Here is a 26,678-nt window from a genome sequence, read left to right on the forward strand (position 1 = left end):
ATTTATTTTAAAAAATGTTAAATTTTATTTGAAATGTAACTATTATTAAGGCTGAAGAAACGATAGAAGAGGCCATGTCGCATTCTTATAACAAATCGAGATATCTTCATATGCAAAATCGTCCCTATTTAAAGGTATAATAAACCGAGCATGTGTGTGTATATTTCTATCATTCACTTTTTCTTTCAATTAAAAAAAATCGCTGAAAGATTAACGCAAAAACATTATGCTTAAAAAAGAAGGTGGTAATAAAACGTTCAAGTGCCATAAAGGTGGTCGCGCAATATATTGGAGGTATTTCATTTCCGATCCAAAAGGGATATGTTGTTTTCCGAATAAAAGATCGTCGAGAAATAAATTTTTCGCTATCGTTTATATCCGTCATACATTTTTCCTGCGAACCAATACATTGCGGGACCTCACTCGCAGGACCGCCAGAGCTGTTTTTATTTGGTATTGTATTTCTCTTACTGTATTAAACACGCCTAGCTTTATTTAACAAGATGATACAGGGTAACTAAAGTCTGTTAAGCATGTAAGCTCTGCGATATCATTATAGACTAATGTACATCTCAAGATTATCTGTCTACAGGATTCTATGCACGATGTAGGAATACCAGGCACAGTAATGGCTTTCCTTAATAAATCATCTGTCTCAAGCAATGAAATTTTGTTTTCGTTTAAATACAAGTATTCTTTTAATTTTATCCGAAATAGTTCTTTGATTTATTATATCATCGTTATACGCATCGCTTCACTTGATATACCTACATGCATGATGGGACTGTGAGCATTTTCTAACGCATTTCCTCACGATTCTCTCACTTATGCTTTTTTCATTGATAAACAGTCACTTAGAGTCCTGGGCATGGAGTTGACGTTTATTGTCTCGAGAAAGAAATGGAACGAGACCGTACAATCTAAAATGAAGAAAACGCAATGAAGATATCTCGCGATCATGGCGACGGTTGATCCGATCGGAATAATTTTTCTGCAAACGGAACTGATTCTTCATGCGATTACCGCGCGTTCCGATAAACCATGGCCACGCTCGCGATAGGTCAGTACTTGTTGTGATAATCCGACTATTATGTCCTACACCCGATCGGTCGCTACTTGCAAGTACTCACTATAAACTAGAAAATTGAGCACACAAACACTTATCTGGAGATTCCATTATCGATCGTCTTTATCCAAGTGATGAAACATCTTGAACATCCGTCCAAACTGTTTTCCTTTTTCTTCCGCGATTGTGTTAGACTTGGATCTAACCGCGATTGTTCTTTCGCGGCTAGACGATATTTCGACTTCACGTTTTCCGATAACTTACAGAACAATAAATCAAAAAAACGCTCGAATTACCGTGGAATTAGAAATCTGACTGTGTTTTTTATGTGTATATACGTGTTTTATTAGTTTAATTTCACAAAAACATAATTTACACGCGATTTCATGCAGACCTTGGTCGTCTCGCGTGCATATAAGGATTAAGTTTATTACCGTTACAACACTATGTATTAGCTTCATTGATTATTTCATATTGCGATGGTCGATTATAATGCTTTAAAATTCACCGTATTCGCATTTCTAGCGAACTCCTAGATCGCTCGATTGCAGATCGTTTTTTCGTCAAAAAAAAGACCGCAAAAGTCATCTAAATCATTACGTTACATGATTATGACATAGTGCATTCTCAACACGATTTATTACAAAGACTGATAAACACATGATTCAAAGACGATTTCTTTCACGCACTTTCCTTCCCTTTCTCTTCATCACACATATTCATTCACGCGCGCGCGAAAAATTTCTTTCTATCAATAGAATTTCTATCTACTACGAAAAAAAAAAAATCACATTGGTATATCTATATATACTAATAAGTTTTTTTTTTCAAACAATTAATTAATTATAATCCATAATATATTGTAATAATAATTGTAATGTAATTATGTATTTATATTTTATATAAAAAAAAGGCTGTCTTGCGACGGTGCATGAGCGATCGCGTCCTCCGAGCCTATCAGAAATCGCTCGTAGAAAATGAAACGTTACAAGAAAAGCTACATGTTCGTCATTGTAAAGGACCTCAAAAGAATTTATCATTAATGAATTCCGCCGCTTCATTACATTACACAATCAGTCTTCACACGATAGCGTCGAACATCCCGATCTCGGAGGGCGTGTCACGATAGTATATGGTGTGTTTCTAAGACTTAGCATCGGATCATAATCGGGTTTAATAACACAAAATATTCCAAACGCTCCAATCTGCCTGTTCTTTTTCCTCAGCTAAAAATAATACATCAAAAACAAATAAAAATCCTACAAAATGTTTCCGTACAGTGATTCTTAGGAGGAAGTGAGCTAATATGGGCAAGCGGAGCATTGTTATCTCCAGAAAAATGATTAAAAAGTATTTCATTTTTCTGGAGAAAGATTCCTTCTTTCCAAAATCGTCGATCGATGGTAATCTTTCTCGTGATCGAGAGGTGATTGAGAATCATCTTCTTCCTCGGCTTCGTGCAATTCCTCAATCCTCTCTACCCATTTAGACAATGGTACTCACGCTCCCATCTGAACAATCATTTAATAACACAAAACGACGAATCAATCCTTCGCCAAGTCTTCGTACTCGCTACCCTGGCGTCCGTACGCACTTTTTTTTTTTTTTCGGTGTATTACACAAGTGTACGCTAAAAGTATGTAGTAATAGATTTGTATTTATATTAGTGTTCCCCCTGTAACATCATTATCATCCTGCTGCTTGTCCGTTCATTCAGTACGGATTATACTTGGTACGCTCGGACTTGAACTTGCCGCTGTCGGTCGGGCCTGGTGCGCCAGGGCTACGGAGCCTCGGCGTAAAGGTCTTGTGCGATCGGTGCACGCCGGTAGTCTGGACCGGTAGCGCGGATGCAGCTGCGCCAGCAGCACCACCTAGCAATTCCGTGAGTCCGCCGAGGGCGGTGAGGCTAGATAGGGCGTTGAGGGCGCCTGGCTTGCTTAGCAGCTGAGCCAAGGGGATGGCGCTGGCCAAGGGAGAGGCAGTGGTAGTGGTGGTAGAGGGGGAAGCACTGGCCCCGGATGCTCCGGGAGTGGTACCGCTGCCAGGGGTTTGGGTATTATGGGCCTCTAGGTTAGCTTTCTGCAGTTCGACACTGGGAAAAGACACAAAATGTAAAAAGGTGAGGGCGGGAACGTTCCTCGTAAAACTGTGTGTCAAAGAGATTAAAAAAAAAAAAAATTCAACATAAGAGATGATAAAAAGTAAAAAAAAAAAAAAAAAGAAGACAACAGTAAAGTAGTAGCAATAGAGTTATAATAGTAATAGTAGCAGTAGGAAATAGAGTAAAAGTAGTAGAAGAGCAGTAGTAATAATAATAATAATAGTGGTAGCTGCCGCGGAGAACATAAAATAATATGAAAAAAAATATGACAGAAAAAAAGGAACCATCAGAAAACAAGATAAACTAAATCACAAGTTGTAGGCTTAGAGAGTTACGTCAGAGGTGCTCTGTGGAGCATGATTATCACGTACACCGGCTACGTGGTTCGTGGGGGGGAGGGAGGGGAGGAAGGTCTCGATCGCGCCAGGTTGCATTTAGACTCTATCACGAATGTTCACGGACATTCACACTGGACATAGACTGACTTGCTAATGAGCGCCAATCAGCCGTATCCATGGAATGAGATCGCCGAACACGGAATCGGTCGAAATGCATCCTGATCGCAAGGAGCGCGGAGGATGTACACGAAGAAGAGAAGAAGATAAACACGCGTTCGCTAGTCTACTCTTTCAGAATACAAATTCCTACAAAAACAAATGTCACATCCACCGCTAATAAGTAGATTTGCGAACGATGCGATTGTTTCTAGGTGTAACGGGCTTATGGTTCGTTATACAGACGAGAGAGACACCATTGAGGGATATTTCCGTTTCATTGCGTTTTGATTGCGCCATTCGTAATTCGTGTCAATAACTAAAAGTCGATGATCTCCACGTCGATAGAACGAGCCATTTGCCTCGTGGCTTATAGAAAAGGCAGAAATCAAAGTAAATCAGGCACAAATATGCACTCTGCCACAAGTCGCGTTAATTGCGTCATACAGTTGATATGTTTAAGATCACGAGATATGCGTATAATCGCGACGCTTAAATAGTCAATGATCGACTCTCAGATATACGTCATCTGAATGAGAAATTAGAACTAGATAAATGGCAGAGCGCAGACCTGTGGCCGACAGGAGGTGCCGGGATACACGATACGTAATAAATATGATGACAAAGTTAACGGGTAAAATACAGAAGTATCGAGATGATAAATATATATAACGACATTGCGCTATTTATATGCAGTAGTAAAATGTGAGTGGCAATCTGGAATAAAATATAATGGATTATAATTATAACGTGAGGGTGTACGTGTATAAAAGTGTAATTGATCCGCGTGTTTAAATCGTACTTGGCTTGATGCTGGTGGGATCTTACGTATTGTGGCGCGAACTTGTGCCGACTTTTTGTCTGTCGTCCTCGAATCTCATCGACGACTACGTTAGTACCGTTCACCATTTCTAATGTCGCTATGATGGAAGTAGATTAGTTCCACAGCATAATTCAATAAAAAAAAAAAAGAAAAAATAATTAACAGATCTTCAACACACCGCGACCAATGAACATTAAGCGATGGCAACAACAGTGATGAAAGCATATAACTGAAATGTAAAGATGCTACGGCGAAGGTTCCTGGCAAGGACGAGGAAAACCCTTCACATTTTATCGCGTAAATAAAGACATGACGTTTACGTAATGCATATATTTTTCTAAACAACATAATGTCAGAAACATACTCGCGGCTTCAAAGATAAATGTACCAGTATCTTGTTTTCTTTTTCGCGAACTGAGTTATAAATATACAAAATGGAAATGTAAGCGTAAATGTTATAAGCTGATCGTCCATTACCGGGAGCCTGTCAAACTAGAAAGAAATTTGTGTCATTAAAAAACGAATCGAAAGGAGGAACTGTGATACGATTGTTTGGGACTGTTCGGGATTGATTGTCACTAACAGAGCGACAGTCCTCGTACATCTTTTCATTATGTCTTTCAGTCGGTAGTTTATTTGCTTGAAAGGACAGCCAGCGACAATGGGAACAGATGTTGAACGGAGTTGTGTCTGCAGGATACTCGGGGTACTGGACCTGGAAGACAGGACCTGGAAATAAAGGATTAAGATCCTCTTCCGTCTTACGGCCGACGTAAGATGTCTTCCAGTATCTGCATACATGAACGCTGGTACCTCGATCATGGCCGTCGAGATGCGACGTCTTCTCCTCGCATCGTTACTTTACGATTACGTACGACCTGTTTCGCTGTAAACTGAGGTGGCGTTACGCGACGCGATTTCTTTTCTATTATTTCACCCAGAGGAATTTTCCCCGAAGATTATTATTATTATTATTATTGTTGGTTAAAAAACTACACGCGTATTTTGCAGCAGTATCATCCTCAGCGTAACACCACCTCTTTTATAACATCTCTCGCGGCGACACGCAGTAAAGACGACTTTTCTCCTAATGCCAATTATAATCTTCTCAGAAATAGAGTAAAACTTCTCTAATGTCCGTTTTAACTGCAAATTTCTTGGGAAGAAAATAAAATATATATCGTCTTATAAACTATCCCTCTTACGGGAACAACGTATTGTTAAGCATATTGTGTAAAAATTTTATCTTTAATTTTAATTCATTGTATATTTTGTGCAGTAGCTTAATGGACAGAGGAAAATGGACGAAAGTCATCTGTACGCGGGTTGTCGTGAGCAAGGGTGATAACAGTAATGATGGGAGATATCGCGAGGAGTGCCGATTCGACTATCCCTTATACATAATCTCATCATTAAGAAGAACATCAAAATTAAGTGAGGCAACAGGTTGTGTGAGGAACGAGTAGTACAAACAGGCGAATCGGCGGATCTCGATCATGGGTAAGGTCAACAAGAAATCACTCTACGCCAGCGACACGCGTCACCACCAATTTGGCGAGCAGTGTCGGCAAAAATGCGGGAAAAATAAATAAAAATAAATAAATAAATAAAAAGAGATGAAGGGGGAAAATACATCGCGATCCACTGTAAAACGTAGCCGGGACGAGTTCGACTGCTTTCTATTGAAAATGGATTTCGGTGACACAACCGAAAGCCGAACCTTGGACGAACCTCTTGGAATGGCTTCCTGTCGGTCCGAAGGTTGACCTTCGGTTTGATAGGCTTAAGGAATATAGGAATACAGACCACGTAGTACTCACCTCATGTTGATGAGATATTGTGCCAACGCTACGGCGTCCGGATTCCCGGTTATGGTGATCGTGCGGTCCGTTGCTCCGCCCTCCCTCTCCTCACAGTTGCTGATTCGGATCATGGCGCCGGAGATCTGACGGATCTCGGCGATCTTGGTACCGCCCTTTCCAATGATGCAACCGATCAGCTCATTTGGCACGGTCATCTCATGTGTCTGATTGTTCGCCGCCGGTTGCTGCCTGTTCGTGTTGTTCGTACGCAGCTGGCTTCCAGCCAATGCAGCTAACGCTATGCCATCAATTGCGCAAATATTAGAAAAGTTTCTTCCTGAATTTTGGTCGTAATGAAAAGTTCACGAAAGAGTTTTCCTTTATAAAACTAGAAACCAATGAGGCAACTGGAAGAAATACGTTTGTATAAGGCTGCTTCTATAAATTAGTTACATCAAAGTTCAATTGTGGCTTACTGATGCTATCTACTCTTCTTTCCGTTCTACTCTAGAGCTCCAATAAACTTTAACTAATGTTTGTGAGAACAGTTCATAGATAAATTTAACTTCTCATTGCGGTATACGAACCTGTATTAACATAACTCTTAGTCGATAAAGTTCGTTCACGCAGGAAAAATTTATTGCGATACCATATTATCAAAATAGTTTTGAAAAAATTGATTTCCAAATTTGAACAGACAGTCTACTGTCAATTGCCTCGTAAATTGTGTTAACAATCGTAAAAAATGTACAAAATTATAAATAATTTTTAAAAATATATTAAAATAGTTGAGAAAATCATCAGTTCGAACATGTAAATTTGTTTCTTGCGAAATGTAACAGTCGCGAGACTGATACCATTCAACATCATACAATTCAATACATACCACAATGGAAATAAAGAAATACGATAAACGAGTGTATTAATCTCTTCTACATAATTTTTTGCGAGACAGAGAACAACATCAACAGGGTACGATTGCCGACCTACAATTTCTTTAAAGACATGTATTGACTTACCTGCTGGATTAAGACCACCCGTGTTTGCCGGTGTGGCAAGACCTCCAAGGCCTAAGGCTGCTAGTCCAGCCAAAGGATTGCTGCCCAGTTTGCCCATCTGTAACAACGACGAAGAGATCCATCGTTCAAAAATGGGGGAGGGAGGGGCGGGGAGTCCGCGTCGAACAATCACTCGGGGTGTGCTTAAGAGGAGGGGTTTACGACGACACCGAGAAGTATATCTATATATGCTTGAACATGTTCGCCACCTCGCGCATCACGCTCGAGAATTTCCAATTGCGAGCAAGAATTCTTAGCTCAGGGGCAGCCTCGCTGAGAGAGAACGTTCGGTTCTACGTAATAAGGGGGACAGGTGATATCCTTCACAATCGACAATTTAATTAGATCATCCCGGATTCATTACGTCGTGACATAATCAACGCCTCGTCCCGACTTCCTGGGACCGGTCCGACGGCTTCCTCATAACGGGTTCTACGATAGCCATTCGAGCGTACCGTTTTTAATTACATATATCGACCTTAGAGCAAAGACTTCAATGTCGTAAATAGATAAAGTTTGAACGATGTTTGTTCTTACTTTCTCTTATGTGAAAAGTTTACTAGAATGTTAAATTTATCTTCGCGTATCAGTGTATATTATCTTTCCGTGTCAATAAATTATTATTAATTCGATATAGGAACTATTGTAAAATAGATCAAGATTCGAAAAGACATTCTAGTAACAACTAATATCTAAGAGAAGATAAGATTAAATTCCAATACTTGTACAAATTCCATTGTTCAATTTTTAAGCGTTTTGAAGCCTTGGCCGTATCGCTGTACTCGATCTATTTTTGAAAATACTCTAAATTTCGTTTTTTTAACAACAAATAATCCATCGAAAAGATTCCTTTGCTTCTGACGTCATAATGTATGCAGAAATTCAAGTAGAACCGTGTCTACCAGTCGCCTTAAGCAGTCTACAACATTCCACGCGTTTATCGCAAAAATATAAAATCTCGCGTACCTCTGAAATGCATTAAATTTATAAACGGCAATATATCCCGGAAAATTGCTCTGGCAGGATAAACGGTACACAGAATGGCTGTCGATAAGCTAAACTATTTCGAATTGCGTTTCGAATTGCATTACTTCGAAAATCGTGGCAGAAATTACTTAGGGACAGCTTGATGAGGAAGGGGCGCTCAGAAATTACAGAAAGAGAGAGCGAACGAGCGCGGAGAGAAGAAGGATGTCTATATCCTTGTATTTTCGCGATACCATTAAATCGCGCGAAATGTAACGCTGCAATTCTCTTTGCACCTACCGTTTCCACGTTATATAAATACTTACATGAAGTTTAGCGTCAGTTTATTTGCACCGACAAAGATTTTATCGCATTTCATCAAGTATAATCCACTACGATCCTATTAACGGCATGTTGCAGTTACTATTGTAATCAGAAGATGACTAAGTATTCTAATAGTTAGTCATAAATTATTTTGATTGGCTGTAATAATTATTTAGTAAACATTAAAATAAGCTAATCGTTTGAAGCAAATACAAAACGTTTGAAATTGTATCTAATTACTAGTAATGATATATTCTATTTTTATTTTCAAAAAGGATGAAATGAAAGGTAGATAGGAAGGATGGGATGTATGTATGTATCTTAAACGAGTGATAATACTTCATTCTCTATATCACTGTTGTCAACTAAACTAACTTATGTGCCAAATTTCTAAGCGCTGTATGAAACATGTCTGAAATTAATATATATTAAGGTAATATCTACATATACATATATAGATATGCATTATTAATATACATTATCTTAATATATAAGTTTATATTGTTGTGATGTACGTAGAATATGAATATATATATATATATATATATATATATAAAATTTCTAACGTCAATAGTTAATGACAACCGACAAATACTCTAAATTTGCTGAGTTTTTCAATCGTTCGTTTATCGGATATATTTTCAGTAATTGGAAATTCAAGAAAAGGAGTTTGGAATGTTTACAATCAATAAATTATCTGAAAAATATTAAGGGTCTATTCACGAATATGTAAACGCCTCGTCTCGTAGACAAACCGTTCCGACGTGATCTCTCAAATGTGCTTAACTGGTGGAAACGTAACAGGGCAGCCCACCCTTACACGAACTCGTCGCTGACTCTTAGCTTAAAGAGTGCCGGAAGCCATGCTATTCTAAACAGGACGCCAAGAGGACAATGAGCAACTCAGGATGGAAGTGGAAAAATGAACAAAACATAGCGCGACAAGAGCGATATTAAATGCGTGTACACGTATTTATGCTCGCGTAACTTATCTTTCATTTCTCACAAAATTGAAGTTAAACAAAGGTTTACGTACATATAAATAAATGTAATTGGTATACTAAACAGATCAGCGTATCGAAAATAATTTATTTAAAAAACACCCAATAGTTTGAAAGAAATTAATATTTTTCAAATATTTTTTTATTTCAATTAAAATATTCGAATTCATCTGGAAAATATACTATGTAAAATTTGATTTAAATTTCATATTGTTATTATTTTTATTATTTCTCTTAATTTGAATCAAAACTTGAACTTCCTAAAATCATAATAAAAAAAGTATATTTAACCATTTCCACAGTTTTATTAGCAATTTAAATAAGCCTCGTAAATAATTTTAGATCTATTAAAAAAATATTTTTTAAATATAAATTTAATAATATGATATATATAATTAAAATAAAATTCCACAAAACTGAAATTGGACAATTGTATTTCATATAAAAAGCGAGAAATAAAAGAAACAATCACGCGAAAATTAAATTGGAATTTTAAATACGTTTTTTCCCTACATTCTCAATTGAATCTTAAAGGAAGTCAATTTTAAAAAGGTTGTGACCGGATAAGGGAAGTCAATTTTAAAAAGGAGAGCAGGAAACGATTTCTTATGTGAGACCGTGTAGAGATAAACAGAAATAAAAACACAAAATCAGAGACAGTGTATCAGGAGAAGAAGCGAAGTAGTAACCGTGTACTGTAAGCCGTAAGAGTTCATCAAGCAGACTGAGAAACTGAGAAAGTATTAAAGATGGGATCGTGAAAGTAGATATAAAGCGCAATAGTAATAATATATCTAGGTAATCTACCTCTTTTCGTGCCACGCATGCATGTCCTTGTTCGTTTGTGATTTTGTCATAATTTATTATTTATTTATCGCTTCTACAAATTAACCCCACCCTTTCAGCCACGTCTCTCGAAGTTAACGGACAATAATCGAATTGGAAGAAAGGAAAATAAAAAACATAAAACAAAACAAAATAAAAAAATTGGTCAAACCGTAATATATCTATGGATAATGGGATGTATTATGGTATAGACACGTTTCTTTTTTATTGCGCATTTTGTGTTCGTTTGTTTCGTTTCCGGGTAGCAAATCGGACTCGAGGAAGTCGGGCTCCGTGTCGGACGTCGGTCGTTGAAGAGCGCACAGAAAGAGAAGATAGGACAGAAGGTGAGACACGATGACACGTCATCCTGATAATGCTTTATGAAAATATTTACATGATTGACCTCAAAAGTTTCGCCATAGAAGGTAAAAAAGATTCGACAAAAAAGATAACAATTTTCTATTTATAAAAATACTTTAAGAAAAATAAACGTGTTTTAATACAAATCGACAAACTGGAAGAAATAGGCCATTAATTTTTATCTATTTTAGTGTAACATAAAATTTAATTTATATTTACGTTTTCAAAGCGAATGATAAAATTTACCAGAATTATATAATTATTATTAAAAGGCAAAAGATTGAAACATTTGATCTGGTACTCTGTACTCTCATATTCTGATATTGATATCCGAATATGAAAACACAAAAAGCAACCTTTTTACTAAATTAAAATATCAACCAAGTTTATACAAATATATCAAAAAACATAACAAACTGTCATAATTAAAATATTGAAACAGCATATTCGACTGATAAAACTTCCTATCGTGTCTCGAGAACAATTCAATTGATCATACAGACATTTATCAGAGTGACGTTTCATGGCATCTGCCGATCGATCGGCCGGATGAGTGGATTTTTAAAGCACTACCATAGTAGCCTGGAATTAGAGCGTCGGCTATTTGGTGATTTGGCCTCCTCATTGATCGCAAGCCGTTCGTTGAGACTTGTAGCAGTAACATCTGGGACCTTCTATACGTCTCTCTCTCACTCTCTCTCTGACCGAATCCAACGACAAGCCATGACAAATCCATTGTGCGACCCGTGAGCAAGCATTCATGCTAAGCAGGCCCGATCGTTTGGCGCGAGGCTCGGAACAAATCCCCATTTTGCCTCCAAGTTCCTTCCGAGAGAGCGCACAAATTGCTGCTCTCGGACGATGATCGTATCGAGAAAACTGGGCATTTATCTGCTTGATGCAGTACGTCTGCCGAATACATATTACAGAGACCGATCAATTCTAATGTGCATATCCTGTATTTTTCTCATCTAAAAATAGATGTGAACGATAGGAGATAAAGATAGATTATACATAAAAGAATAGAACAATTAATTGGTAGTTCAATACGATCATCAACGGAACGATATAAATGCAGTGCACGATTAAAATTTTCAGATACCAAGTTTTAGATAATTTCAAATTTCACTTGAATTTACAATATTTGTATTGTCATTAAAAAAGACAATACAACGCAAATCGATTAATATAAAATAAGATCGATTAATAATATTGAATAAGAATAATCAGTTCCATTTTATTAAATTTTGTCAATCCAGTTCTCTTAGAATTGAATTGATAAGAATCGAATTCAATTGCGTAAATATAATTATTCATTAAAATCAAACATACTAACGCGAACTTCATTACTTCAACCTGATATCGGAGCTCATGTTACGTCGTACAATTGTACTCTTTGTACATAGCATGCATCTTAAAATTTCTCTATGCACTGTGAAGGACGGTAAGCAATATTTAAGGTGATCAACCCACTACCAAATGCAAGCATACACAAAGGAGACACGAGTACATACAGATTCAGGTTGAGCTTGTTAGAAGCGTCGGTGAACATCTATAGAATTTAGAAAAAAAAAATAATCCAAAGAGGAAAGCATGCACGTAACAGCTCATACGGATATAAAGCAAAGCTGGAAAATCTCGCGTGACTTCGCTATCATAAAATTATGAAAAGATATTTGTTTATTCTAAAAATATGAAAAAACAAGCTTTCTCATCACTATTATTAAAATATAATTTATAAAAAATTCAACTAACGAAATACATCGTGAACATTTCGTATTTCTGATGTGAGAAACCTTCCAACACTGAATGGCAAAGTAATTCTGATGTAATCATGTTGAAAGTTGTTATTAAATATAATTACACGTGCTTTATTTCGTTCCATGTTATGTTTAATTAGATGTTTCTGCAGTCGAAGTCACGCGACTAGAAAATGTTTGAAGGTATGTACGGTCAGAGCCTAATCGTGCGACAGGATCCTTTCGATCGCATCTTCAAGCAATCGAAGATAAGAATATTGTGACATGAATATTCCTGAATAGAAAGCTCAAAACCGTACAGGGATATCGAGCAGAAAAGCTATGATGCATATATGCGGAGGGAGACAGAGGACAGCAAAGAGTTTCAAGAGGGAAAGGATCAAGTGACCTAGATAATAATGAAATATATTGATAAATTGTGAGCTGCCACGACATTTGGTGAAAATTGGAATAATCTCGAATCCAGAATTACATTAAAGTCAGTGCAAATTCTCACTAATACATTGTTTACAAAATAATTATAATGATATACGCAAACATTTCAATATGTCTAAACATTATTTTTTTATTAATAAAATAAAAAAAAATGATTTTTAAAACATGATATAAGATATATATAAGCATTATATAAACTGTTATTTCAGCTTCGAACGTAATATAAATATTTAATATATTTCGAAACAATTTCTAAAATGTTTCATTTGTAATTTAAATATAAAATTTATCATAATAACCACTTTTCACTACAGCCAAGATTCAATATAGCAAAAAAAATTTAATAAAACTAAATTACAAAAAAGATCAAGGATCGCGATTAAATAAAAGCATCACATTAATCCATTTCTCACAATCACGCTCTTTTATCTTTAACGAAAACTACTGTTCAGTCACTGTTGCAACAAACAAGTAACTACACGCTTGACCATTCATTTATCTATAAAACTTTCTACCCTCCGATTGCGCATTAACTTAACCGCAAATTAATCCCACTAACACCATGAACAAGTGTAGATTCATTACGCAAGTGATTTCTCTTTCTTAACTATTATACAAAAAAACATAATAATATATAGATATGAAAACTACAAATAAGAAATTTTTAGCTGCGTTAATATTAGCCTTTCAACATATATTCAGACGTTTCTATTTAGATTTTTAGTTAGATTTATCTAGTTTTTTAAAGAAACAACTTCGAACGTACTATTTTCCCCATCCGACTCTCTTTCTTCGTAATCATTCCAACGTAAAACCATCTGCCGAGGTTGCCAATTTGAAATTTTGCCGGATATATTAAGGATCGCGTACAATAAGGAGACACTGAATCGGGAGGGTGTATTGATTTTTCGGACAAGTAGAACGGAAATCCATCGTATGTATATTGTTACCCGGGAGATATGTGGTAGCCAGGTTGGTGATCAAGAAGGGGTACGGGAGAGGGTGGAGCACGAAAAACAAAAGACTTACGGCGTCTGCCACGAGGTGTGCGGGCGGGAGGGCTGCCTGCAAGTGTCCACTCTTCAGCAGGGGGTCGGCGAGGCCTGCCACGCTGGCGTGTAAGGGGCTTGGGTGGAGAGGATGATGTGGGGTTGTAAGATGGGCCGTGGATAGGAGCGGGTGCCCGTGAGAAGCGGCGAAGGCCGAGGATGAGGGGTGGGCCGCGAAGGGCGAGGTCGTCAAAGTTTGGGTATTCAGCGAGGGCGGGGTGGGCCCGGCAGCGGGCGCGGGCAATGGTAATACTGTACTTACGTCCGAGTGGGCGGGCACCGCGTAATTACCCTGGATGGTGTAGGCTTGCCCACCAGCCAGGATCACTGGCCCACCGACTTGGGGTTTGGGGCGATAAGGGATCGTGGCACCTTTGGGAGGGGACTGAAACAGAAAGAAACATACGCACGAGTGTGAATACGCCGATCGAGCTATTACATTTGGTACAGCATTCGCGTTATCGCATCAAAAGATGGCTCTTTTATCCTATTAAAGTCCAAAAATGACACGATGTGAATAAAAAAAAGAATTACTTTAGCGTCGAAAACTTCGTTTACAGCTGCAGCTACATATACTGCATTTCTCTGAAGAAACTTATAAATAATGAAAAAAATTCAAATTATTGTTATGAATACTAATTTAGTCTGAACTTTAGTAGGTTAATCCAACTCGTCATAATTCAATGAAATTATTTAAATACGTGCAATCTTTTCTTTTCAAGATCGATATGATAAGTATTGCTTTTAAGTCTCGATCGTTAATGCTTACTATTTATTAACAGATTAATAACTATAAACTGTATTTCTATACCTATATGTTCAACAAAATTAATAGCACGCTTATGAACGATTATGTAGGTTGTTTCCGGTTATAATTATTACAAACAGTTTATACAGAGTCAAGTACTAAAGTGAGAACTATAACACTTAGAATGATCGATCGTTATGACGTCGCAAAACGATGGTACGTACCTCTAGCATAACGCAGCAAATATGATATATGCATTGCGTGATTGCCTCGCTGGTACCGGATATGGTCACTGCACGTTCCGTCGAATTAGGCAGCATCTCGGAAGCGACTTGAATGGAGGCGCCAGTAACCTCCCGAATTTCTTTAATCTTGGAACCACCCTTGCCGATCAGGGAGCCGCATTGCGAAGCAGGGACAATCAGTCTGAGTGTGATGGGCGGCCTCGATACACCACCGCCACCTCCGGCACCGCTACCCGGAACGTCGTGGAACTGAGAGCACCACTCCTCGAATTTCTTGCATATCAGCGTGAACGCCTTGAAGATCGAGTTCGTCGGCCCGGTGACAGTCACTATTCGTTCCGGACAGGAACCGTCGGAGATATTGATTTTCGCGCCGGACTGCGTTGGACGAACGGAAAAAAAGTATTACCGATCATGGGTCTTCATATGCATGTATATAAAGCTATTTTCAGCTTCCAATATTCGATAATCAATGCCTGCTATCCTGAGAGGTCAAGTTAGTGTGTATTAGTGAGAAAATGATTAAAGTAGAAAACAAATTTAAAAGACTTGTAAATGTAATTTGTCCTTGATAGCTGAAATCGATCGTAGACAGTAATAATTTACATGCTTTCACGTAGAATATCATCTTACGATACGTGATGCGGTTACACAACAACTCTTTTTTTTCATTATCGGATGACGTATTTCGTCTTCAAGAATTAATACTTACTTCTTCCCGGAACCTCTTGACAATCTCTCCTTTTTTCCCAATAATGCTACCAACTTCCTGCAATAAAATAAAAATATTACGTTAATTTAAATATTACTTTTCGTATTGATAAGATTGTATTGTATATTAAATTCAATAACACAAACACACATACGCTTGACTACTTATGTTCTGAATAATACGGAAATTGTTAACAAATCTGTTGATGAAACGAAATAGCGCGATATTGTTATTTATTATATTGTATAATAAAAACATAATTGGTGCAACACAATTATATATCAGTTGTCAATCGATAATGATAGAATATATGTTCAATATGTGTTCGCGAACAGATGTAGAATTTTGCTAAATTAAATATATTGATATCATTCATTTTTGATATATCAGTACGTTATGCATAGAAAGAAGTAACTGTGACATATATGCGATAAATGACATAATTGGCACGCGAGCCTATAATTAGTAGATATACACAAGTAGCTGATGTCTACTCAGACTTCGTGTCTACTCTGATATCATCTGACCTCGGATAATGTCACTGTTAGGTTTTCGAAGCGACCAGCGGGTATATTCCTGCGCTTTCTCTAAACTTAGACGATGTCTCTCGGACGAAGTGCCAACGTTCCTAGCAACGTTAACGAGTTTCACGTACCTCGTGCTATCGGTTTATCGTTCCCTAGTTTAGGAGGACCAAAATTTCATGCATTAAAACAACGGCTCCGTCTGTTACCTCGGAACATTTTATGAGAACGAAGTTCGCGTGCCAGCTCAGGCACAAAGTCACAAACTTACTCGAATACATTTCGCGATGCTGACCCTAATTAGATTTATATACTTCCATAGTTTCCGTTCGTTCCACGCGAGTGTAAGTAAATCAGCGACGGCGACAGTCGTGAATTCCTATTGACGTGCACAAGGTACCGCATCGGACAAGCGTCATCGCCGACGAATTAGATGCACGCCGAGGCAAATATAGCTGGAACAAGAAGACAGCGAGACGATGAGGGAAGAAGACTTGGCGACGCGCCAGCTATGAGGGTCAGACGACGATCGGCAAAATTCGCGAGATTGCAAGTCCTCGAGAGATCAGATCGTGTCGAGCGGCGTTATCAAGTCAGGATAAAACGTCATGGCGGCTCCTCTACGGACGCCGCTTTCGAGAGATAAGTATAGCCACGTTGCTGTACCGGTCAATAGTTTGAGCGCAGCCTACTTTGATGAAATAAGATTAAAAGTTTTCCGATATTGTCCTACTTCTGTAAATACACCACGTCGCCATAAGAGGTGGAATAAAGTGCAAAAGATAATGAATAATATACTATGACATATAGAATTTAAAAACCCAACTTCAAGTATCTTACACATCTTGAACGTTAAATTTCAATTTGAGAAGCGCGCAAAACACATTTTAGGTATACAGTAAACGATAAGTGGCAAACGAGAGAGATAGTTTTATTGAGCTAGCGAGTTTGTCGTTCAGATTAAATTAAATCTTTAATATTTGGATAAATGAGGACGGTGCAGCAAAAATAAGAGGTCTTTTGAAGTTGTTCTATGATTGCAGGAATGATTCCTGAGTGGCCCTGGCCGACGTCCAAACCTGCTGGAGTCCAGACTTGCCCAGAAGCCCAAAACAGAATACATTGGTGGCGAAAAAAGTCAGAGGAAACAGAAGCGTCCCTCTTCTCAGTATGTTTTGAAATTATCAATTGCCATATCTCTCACAAAATGACTGGATCCAACCGGCGGGAAAGACATTGATGTGGCTGAGACGGAAAGAAAATATTTGGATAACAGGTACGAGTCGGCTTCTACTCTCGAGCCAAATATTTACACCATAATGATATCATAAGATCGAACGCGCACTAACGACCATGACTTTGTTCGACAGTACAATATGGCAGCATACTGTTTAATGATGAAAATTAAAATAAAATTAGAGATGATTTCACGTAAGAGAGATTTTGCTGCTGCTTATCAGAGAAATTAAAAATACAAGCGATTGCAATTTTTTATTCACAGAAGTTTTGCTATGCTTTTTTTTTTGTTGGATATAACTAAAGGAACTGTAGATCAAAATGTATCTCAGTTTTAAAGGTCGGCAGTCTATCAAACTGTTTTTTACTGAATTATATTGATTTATAGAAGTCATTAAGAGTGAGTCATTAGGACTATGCCATCAGGATAATGGAAACACGATAATCCGCGATGCATCCGCCGATTGGCTTTCGGCCCTGGCCGGTGTCCAGTCTGCTCAGAAGATCACGGTGCGTGCTCCACTAGCAGACATAATGCCTCTCCGGCCAAAAATGCGGCCAGACGTATTTATTTCGCGCGAAGGAGGCTGCCCGACTATCCGTTTACCCGTTTGCAGAGCTTCCAAAGTGCATTTTGCAACACGCGCGATCACGGCATTGGCGAGTCGAGTAAAGAGGCGTATAATTAATAAACGTCCGTGAAAGATCAATGTGTCCGCCATGTCTCCGAATTGTAACGTCAACACGACGACTTGAAAACACTCAACGTTGCTTGATTTCTTGTATTAACTATCGTTATTGTAAGATGTGATAAAATATAAAAAAAAAAGGATAAAAAAACTTTCAATTTACGAAAAGTATAACTTAAGATGTACGTACAATTATAAAATTACAAAAGAGTTAGATGAATCTTGAATGTTTAGCCTAGAGACGTTCTGTTAAATGTTTAAAATATTAACAAGTATTATTAATTAATGAAAAAAAAAATCATGTAAGAGATGCTCGTAACCTGCTAATTGGATTAGTCTTGTACTAAATGTACGCGTAATTAGTAAGGTACTACTCTTTCCGTCATTAATCTTCAAGCGCGAGTTGATTTTCATCCTGCTGTAACTAAACGCAGACACCTCGGGGGAAAAAACACGTTGACGAGGGGACGAACCCCTGGATACGCCGTGACGTAGACGACATATCATCGTCGAGACATTAAAAACACGGATATAATGAGATTTGCCACGGAAATATTTTCTCGTACTGGGGGACACAGTGGTTCATTTAGATCCGGTGAGAGAATTAGATTCAGAGGGTTGACAGACTGTCGGGTGACCCTCCAAAAACATCGGGGAAGATGCCGGATGAGGCTGACCCTCACGCATGGCTTTGGACGGTCAAGTATCGTTCAAACATCCAGGAATACGAAAAAATTTCTATGTCATACTTTAGCACGAATCCATGTAGGATCCACGTGTATTTATGTATATGTGTAGGCTAGTCTCTCTTACTTCTCAGCTTTCTAATGTCGAAATTCCTTTCCACAAGTCAATTTAATTACTCCCGGAGTTCACCAACTTGAAAAATTCTAAATTCTATAATTTGGTGTTGTCTCATCACAAATCTCTCGCATAACAATTCGATCAGATAAGTAAAATTGAACGCGGAGTTCGTTGGAAAACTTCGGAATTTAGCATCCCTGTCCATCGTTCTAACACTCGGAAGAAAGAATTAACAGCGCATTGTAAAACTTGGCAGATGTACGATCGTTGGCGAAAAGATCCGCGCATAGAAAGGGACATTGGCGTCTAACTGCTAGATGCGATTAATTACCGAGCCGGCGGACATTAATTACTCGTGCTACGACGAGCAGTATTGCACCTCGCGCACGATAATTAATTACAAGCAGAACGTTGGTAGGTGACGTGTTTCTAGAACGACAACGAGTACAGGCTAAATAAACTCTGACACTTGTCGCGAAAGGTCAGTGCTCCGTGAAGCAACTTTTCTACAAAAATTCCGTTCTCGATAATCTCATGGATGACGTAACTGATATAAGCGTCGAATTACGTGCTGTTTTCCCGGGAAACTTTCACTCTCAATCCGTAGGATGAAGTTTTCTGAGATAAGATCTACGAGAACTCCTCCCTCTTTTCGGATTATTCTTTTTTGTTATCACGCATATTCGTTCATGGAATTCTCGATTGACTGTAAAATATGTACGTACGTTTATTAACTATCAATAATCGTGACTTCATTGTAATCATGAATTTTTTTTTTTTTTAGAAGAAATTTAGGCTTTTCACGAGCCAAGGATCAACGATTCATAAGAGGAAACAAAACGGCTATTAAAATCGGAGAAAATTTTTCGAGAAGATAATTGAAGTTGAAATCTCAGATAAAGGTATCCATAGTCCGTGTGCCATTTTCGCAGATGTCTACAAAGGGAAGACGTAACATGCAGGGCAAAGAGCTGGAGCGTGTAACGAAAATTGCTTTTGCCGATGACCACGACGATGTGCTCCTCCTTCCCTTGTCATCGTCGAACTAAAACGTTCGTGTAATTACCCTCTGCTTCATTCCTTCCTGTGCATGATCTTTTCAATGGTTCTCCATTTTCCCCGTTTTTGAGTCCGTCAACCGAGACATCGCGTGAGACCCTTTCTTTGAGGACCTCTTTCACTCTCTGGTTAAATAAACCGACGATTAACTTACAGTTGTACCAACAGCAGTTCAATATATCACGCCTCTCTCTTCTTCTTCTAAGGTTCCACAAATGTAACATTAATTTTAATCTTGGTTTAATTTTCTCTTTAGCTTTTTTAATTCTTAAGAATTACACACAAAAAGATAAACACTAATTGTAAGTTGCACCGAGGCTTAATGCTCGTTTCTCTTAATGTTAACTTTAACTTCGGTTCAACTTACTCTTCATTTCTTCCTAATTCTAGAAACTAGAAAAAGATGAAGAATTAATTAGTTAAATCAAGATTAAACATAATCTACATTGATAGAAACGCGCATAAGACAATTGTTAATGTTACCGTCGGTTAGTTTAATCGAAAATTAGTGAAAAAGGAAATTAACTCAAAATATTTTGATAAGAATCAAAGGATTAAATAAAAAATGCTTTCCAATATAAGTTCACGTGGCTTCAATAAACAGACGACGTTTTCTCTCGCCAAGTAATCGATTCTTCCTAATCATTTGCAACGGAATTTATACCCATCTTTATCGTAGCAAAGATACTATTCTTACTTTAAAATTTATGACCAAGAATACAGTAGTCATGCAATTCCACGCAAATTCAATTCACTGCGTAATACCCAATAAACTTCGATGTAACATGAATCTGATTTGAGGTGCTCAATGCTGCAAAATACGCAATATTGTTCAATGATATCAACGATTGCGGTAAATACCAATTTCTCGACCTTTCCACAAACAGAAATTCCGATCTCGTCGGAGTAGTTGATAGAAAATCTGTCAGTTTATGCGACACGAAGATCGCAACGTAGTTTACGCAAAAAAAAACAACCTCGGATTCTTGGCATCGCGTCAAACGTTCGTATACGTTTCAGGACACATTGTCTGTCTCGTGTGCGGTCAAACGTGATTTCGAGAAAAACATCTCCGATGATACGCATTTACTAGCAGAATTGTAGAACATTCAAATCACTTTTCAATAGGAGAGAGATCGCGCGACGTTACATACAACTAGTAATGACAAATGGCCTTTGTAAGTCACCTCGATAGCGATATTATCTCAGCCATCGCGGTTAATCCTTAGATGTGGTTTGTCGTGGGTAAAACTTATTTCCGTAATAATAACTTTGATATAACAAAGAACGCTAATAACGTCCTTGTAACTCCGGAATCTTATCTTCCACGCGGTTCCGTTCTTCGTATCGATTCGTATTTGCGTCGTCGAATGATGACGTTCGTCGGACTTGGAGAAACCAATTAAACAAAAACAAAAGATGTTAGGCTCCGTTATTTTAAGTTCTCCGGACTTATACGAATAGCTGATGTAAAATAAGCTCGGCTTTCCCATTCCGATGGAAGAATTATATTACGTGCCAGAATGCTGTGACCAGCCACAATGTGTCGAAAGGCGCGGTCGGCCTCTCATAAATAATTCGCAGTAATTGTCAAAAAGAGAACACTGTAAGTGACAGTGAGGACCGCGAGTGACGCGTCTGAGATTTATCATCGCCATGCCAGCTAAGCAATTATTGTCTTTTTCTTGGAACTCCGGCAAATACAAGTTACCGCAGTCCAGGAGACTTAATACGGTTCTTAAGACGAAGTGAAAATTACAAAAAAAAAAAGAGCAAACTCCCTAGGTGTTAATCGATAAAGTTATAAATATTCAATCACTTTCGTAATTTTCACCTCGTTTCAAGAACCGCAGTAAATTCCCGAAGTGGCCGACGGTGAAAATGCTTAGACATTTTCATGTGTTAACGTAAAACGCAGTAAATCTAAGCGTATACTCATCGACGATCAACAAACGTCGACACGTTTTCAAAAATAGTTGCAGTATGTTTTCGATATTTTTTTTTAAAACAGCACGCATCTCGCAAACCTTTAAAAATCATACATTCTGAAATGAGATACGAACGATAAATGTGATTTATTCCAAACCGAACCAACGTGCCTCTACAAACGGATATCAATTGATATCTAGTGGGAGGCAGTTTGATGCGAGATTTTGAACGCACACTCGCACATCATGTACACATATACACGTAAATACGAGTTTTCCGCCCTCGATAATACATTATCTTATTACTGTTGCTTCTCCAATTTCAAATGATGTATATAATAGCGGGACACGCGACAATCTCAAATGTTAATGGTATAAAAAAAAATCTGTTCATATATATTGGGTCGCCGGACGAACGAATGTAAAAATAAACGCAAAAATTATTGATTAAAAAAAAAAGTATGTAAAAAGACATTCGAATTCGGAACGTAAAAATATGCGTAAAAAGGACATTAAATTCCTCTGTGCAATCTCCTATAAAATGCTTAACGTTCTGCACTTTGGATTAGTTTAAAAAAAAAAAAAAAAAAAAAAAAAAAGAGGAAGAATGCATGCAGAACAAATCGAGCGAGCGACGTTAAAACGCACGATAAACATGACCGACGATTCAGCTGATTTTCAACTCGCAGTTTAAACGTACGTACTCGATTAAATAAACTCAATGAAATTATTTTACACAGAGATGTAACGGGTAGCTTACTTTGCCCTGCATAATCAGGCGGATGGTCAGGGTGACCGAGGGATCATCGTTCAACACCGGTTTGTTGTCCATGCCGTCCATTGCGTGATTGCGGATCTTGTGGCTTCGATTGGAGACCTTCTCAACGTTCACGGAGGGGAAGGACGCGGAGGAGGGCAAGGAGGACAGGGGAGAGGTTAGGCGAGTGATTTTGATCGGGGGAGTCTCGGGGGATGTGCTCCTCAAGCGCTCCCAGGTAGTCTCGGTCCTCGTACTAAAATCAGAAATATCTGGGTTACAAAACCATCAACGTATGCGTACCTACTATTGTTCTTTTTTTTTCTTTTTCGCATACGCTTTTACATTTTGGCGGAAAGAACTTTTTTTTTTTTTTAAAAAAAAATCCCCTTTGTATTTTTTAAAGATAAAGGTCATTCGGATAATTCGTACTATAGCGCTATTTTATTCTTGTAAATCGCTATTCGTTTTTCATTTAACAATCTTTTTTGTTACTTTTATTATTCGCCCTTTTACGTTCGAACTATGAAATGTCAACCTTTATTCAATCGCAATCAATAATATATTGTATTGATCATGATTGAAATGTTATATGCATAAATTGATAATGAAATTTATAGCATTAAATTTAATGCTACATAAGAGATTATATTATGGCGAAATTTATTTATCTGGGCGTTGAATTCACACAGAAATAAATAGAGTGAACTTCGGAATTGCATAACAATAGCGCGCGGCCAATCAGCCGTCGAGGAATGGCGATTTCGGGAATGCGATACACCACTGTATTAATTTAGTGTGAGTCCGTTTGAGAATTACGGAACTATATCGAGTCTACGTAGCATAATTAACTAGATCTATTTTATGCACGAAGCGTCGTATTCCCCATGCTTCATTTACATTCATCAAATAAATTATTAAACTTATCGGTCTGTAATGATTATTTCGAGCTGAACGTAGAATTTTTTAACTCTCTAAGATTATTCAATATTGTAAATATAACGACGAAGAGACCATAACGTTGGGCTTGACGTCTTCTTTCCGCAAGCATAAAATATAGCATCATTCGTAACGCTTGTCGTCATAAGAATCGAGCGAAATAAAACATCAATTTCCCGGTTCACGGTCAATCTCATTTTGACGCGATGCCGCTTTCACTCGTTGAATCGGCCAACGAAAAGAAAATTTATTCTAGTGTAAAAAAAGAAGAAGAAGTGCTCGATCATTATTCATGGAATGCAACGTGACAAGGCTTTACATCTTTATGCCGACGAGCACTGCGTAAGAAAAAAATACGAAAATTTTTGAAATCTTGAACTCATTCTACAATCGCGTAGTTATAAAGTATAGTTATGCTCGCACTATAAATTACAGTTCTAGTTTTAGCTATAATCACGACGCAACTAGTTCGTGCTTGCTGTAACCTATAGTGTCATTACTGCTTAAGTGGTAGTTGTAAGATTTCTTCTTTGTCTTTCCCTAATGGATTTCCGATCCGCAAAGGTAGGTCGTAGTACTACAGTTGCAAGAATTGATCAATCACAGTCGAATATGAATAGAATTCGACTACGATTGGTCAATTCTTACAAATGCAACTACTTACGCAATTATAAAATAATTAGGCTTTATATAAAAGCGTATACAGTACATTTACAGTACAAATTTATTTTATAATTTATTTCCATATCAAGGATATAAAATATTCCGCCAACACGGAAAAAATAAGCTAAATATATATGAGATGAAATATGTATATAAAAGTTTGAATTATATAATAAGAAATTCGATTTCTTCGCACACGACGAGATAACAGACATAACGTATTTGAGGAACAACTCGGTATCGAGAGGCACAAGATTATTCGCGAGCGATGCATTCCGCGGTATTATTTTTCAATCGGCCAACATTAATTACCGGCTACTGCCGGTTGTTAGGCCGATCGATAGACCGCTGGAAACCTGGCCGAAGAGAAGTTCTCCTGAGATATTCCGTTCCCTCTCTAAAGGAAAGAGACGTAACACCGCGCCCCTCCTTACCCCTTCTCTTCAATGGAGGGCCCCTACGACGCAACGTGAGACAGGTTTACACGATCGGTCCGTTACGAGCTACGCAGAACGCGTTTCTGGTTGTGCACATTTATTTCTCGCACGCACGCACGCACGCACGCGCGCGAGAACCGGCAACGTGCCACTGAGGAAATTAATAGCGTTAAAAATTGTCCGTTTCTGATCGATAAAAAGCAGCGAAGAGATTCAAAGAGATTCATAATATCTGTTAGAAAGTTCGTCGTATCTGTTACCTTCGAGCGAATAGAGTTTGTAGAATAATCTCACCCGGTAGAAATTTCATGCATTTTTTGAGCAGTTACAGTTATTAATTCTGTCTACTAACTGAGAAGTAAAGTTACTTAGGCCAATCAAGATGTAACGCTTTGCGTCTGTAGAGTTATCGTGTACGAAGGTGTACAAAATTTGAATCCATTTATTGAACAAAAATAGAACAATAAATGGACTACGCAATATTGAACTAATAATAATCTATTAATAGTAGACTGAACAAGAGTTTACGTAAATAGCACATATTTTTAGCAGGAAAATTGTTTCGACTATTATAAATAAAGCTTTATTAAGTTCTTATCAATTTCCTACGTATATTTCCTACGCTGCGTCAACAGAAAAAGCTTTGTAATTGTTGTAAAATTCTTGAATATGATCGATTTATACATTTAGATTCAGTGAGGAACTGAGGGCAAGATCAATATTATATTAAAGAATTTTAGGTACAGCAATTGCAAAGTTTTTTTCTGCTGAACGCAGCTATTACGACTAATGAGAATACAGTAATATTAGATGATAATTGGATCTCTAGGAAAATTGCATGCATTTCTATCAGGATCCGTTCAGACTTGTAATGAATCTTCTACGATGTACAATTACATTTGAGAAATATCTTTTTATATAATATTAAATTTAAAAAATTCTGTCACAAGATACGTCAATGGAAAATTATGTATAACATGGATCTTGAACCACACGAGCATTGATTCTATTACATGAGTGTTTGCAGACTGACGGGTTTGTATAAATAAAGTACGGTACAAAGCGAAGGACTTAACATCGCGGATGGAGAGCTGCGACGTGTTTTCTAGGCTGCGTACGTTTATCGCGTTTCACGGACAGCTTTGTGCAAAAGTTTACTTGGCCACTTCGGTCCTGGGCAGAAGTTTCCAAGCGAGTTGTCGCTTAGAAACTTGCGACTCCCTGCGTATTAGTTTTGCATCTGCAACCAGATTTTCAGCATTTTCAGCATTTTTCAACCCAATTACATTCGTTACAGCCTGTGTATGCGTATTCTGAAAAAAAAAGAGAGAAAGAGAGGCGCAGGAAAAGTCTCTTTATCTTTCTATTTTATGTTTTTGTGTCAATCTTCCAATGCATCATTAGATTTTTTACGCGAGCTAATTGTAACTCGATTATTTATGATAGAATATTTTATTACAATTTTGTACACTGAAAAAAATTTTTAGTTGAAAATGAATTAACCAGAAAATTCCGATTATATTAATCAGAGAATTTCTGGTAATCTCAAGTACAGTTATAAGACTTAACCAAAAAATTCTGACTTGTCCGTTTTTAATTACATATATAGAAGAATATTTTTCTACTGCTAAAAAAAGTAATTACTTAATTTACTTCTTTCCTTTCAAATAACGTTATCTTTGACAAAGAATATTTTCTTGAAAATAATCTTAAAATATATACTTTTATTACAAATTTAAAAGAAGACTCATTATTATGTATTCAAAATAAGAATTTATTTTCTTTTAAAGAATATTACAAAATTAATCAAAGAAACGACTTTATATAATATAGAATTTGTTTTAATTTAATAATTTTGACTAAATTG

General features: G+C 37.5%; 2 protein-coding genes across 7 annotated transcripts in view; one reads left to right on the plus strand and one right to left on the minus strand.

Moving 5' to 3' along the window:
* mub (poly(rC)-binding protein mub) overlaps nt 1-26,678 on the minus strand; it is a 123,846-nt gene that overhangs the window by 16,951 nt on the left and 80,217 nt on the right. For 4 of the 6 annotated variants that reach the window (XM_087409288.1, XM_011064535.2, XM_011064534.2 and 1 more), the window contains exons 2-8: nt 22,776-23,028; nt 15,776-15,832; nt 15,043-15,441; nt 14,051-14,455; nt 7,309-7,405; nt 6,308-6,587; nt 442-3,161 (exon numbers count right to left, since the gene is read on the minus strand). In XM_087409288.1, coding sequence (XP_087265414.1) covers nt 2,780-3,161; nt 6,308-6,587; nt 7,309-7,405; nt 14,051-14,455; nt 15,043-15,441; nt 15,776-15,832; nt 22,776-22,856 — 1,701 coding nt within the window. In that variant the 5' untranslated portion in view covers nt 22,857-23,028 and the 3' untranslated portion in view covers nt 442-2,779. Of the gene's footprint in view, nt 1-441; nt 3,162-6,307; nt 6,588-7,308; nt 7,406-14,050; nt 14,456-15,042; nt 15,442-15,775; nt 15,833-22,775; nt 23,029-26,678 lie in introns of those variants that run through there. The other 2 variants (XM_011064540.2, XM_011064541.2) reach the window with 2 other exon arrangements.
* Nucleotides 15,839-19,986, plus strand: LOC105151059 (uncharacterized). Its single transcript, XM_011064531.2, has 2 exons — nt 15,839-17,575; nt 17,924-19,986. Exons 1-2 carry the CDS (start codon nt 17,539-17,541, stop codon nt 18,235-18,237), a joined length of 351 nt encoding a protein of 116 aa, XP_011062833.1. The 5' UTR covers nt 15,839-17,538; the 3' UTR covers nt 18,238-19,986.

The sequence above is a fragment of the Acromyrmex echinatior genome, chromosome 9 (genome assembly GCF_024713525.1).
Source record: "Acromyrmex echinatior isolate Ae372 chromosome 9, ASM2471352v2, whole genome shotgun sequence".
Classification (NCBI taxonomy): Eukaryota; Metazoa; Arthropoda; class Insecta; order Hymenoptera; family Formicidae; genus Acromyrmex; species Acromyrmex echinatior.

Coding starts and splice junctions, on each gene's coding strand:
- LOC105151059 (XM_011064531.2), top strand. CDS start 17,539: ATGTGGCTGAGACGGAAAGAAAATATTTGGATAACAG. Junction 17,576..17,923: donor AGAAAATATTTGGATAACAG/GTACGAGTCGGC, acceptor ATTGATTTATAG/AAGTCATTAAGAGTGAGTCA.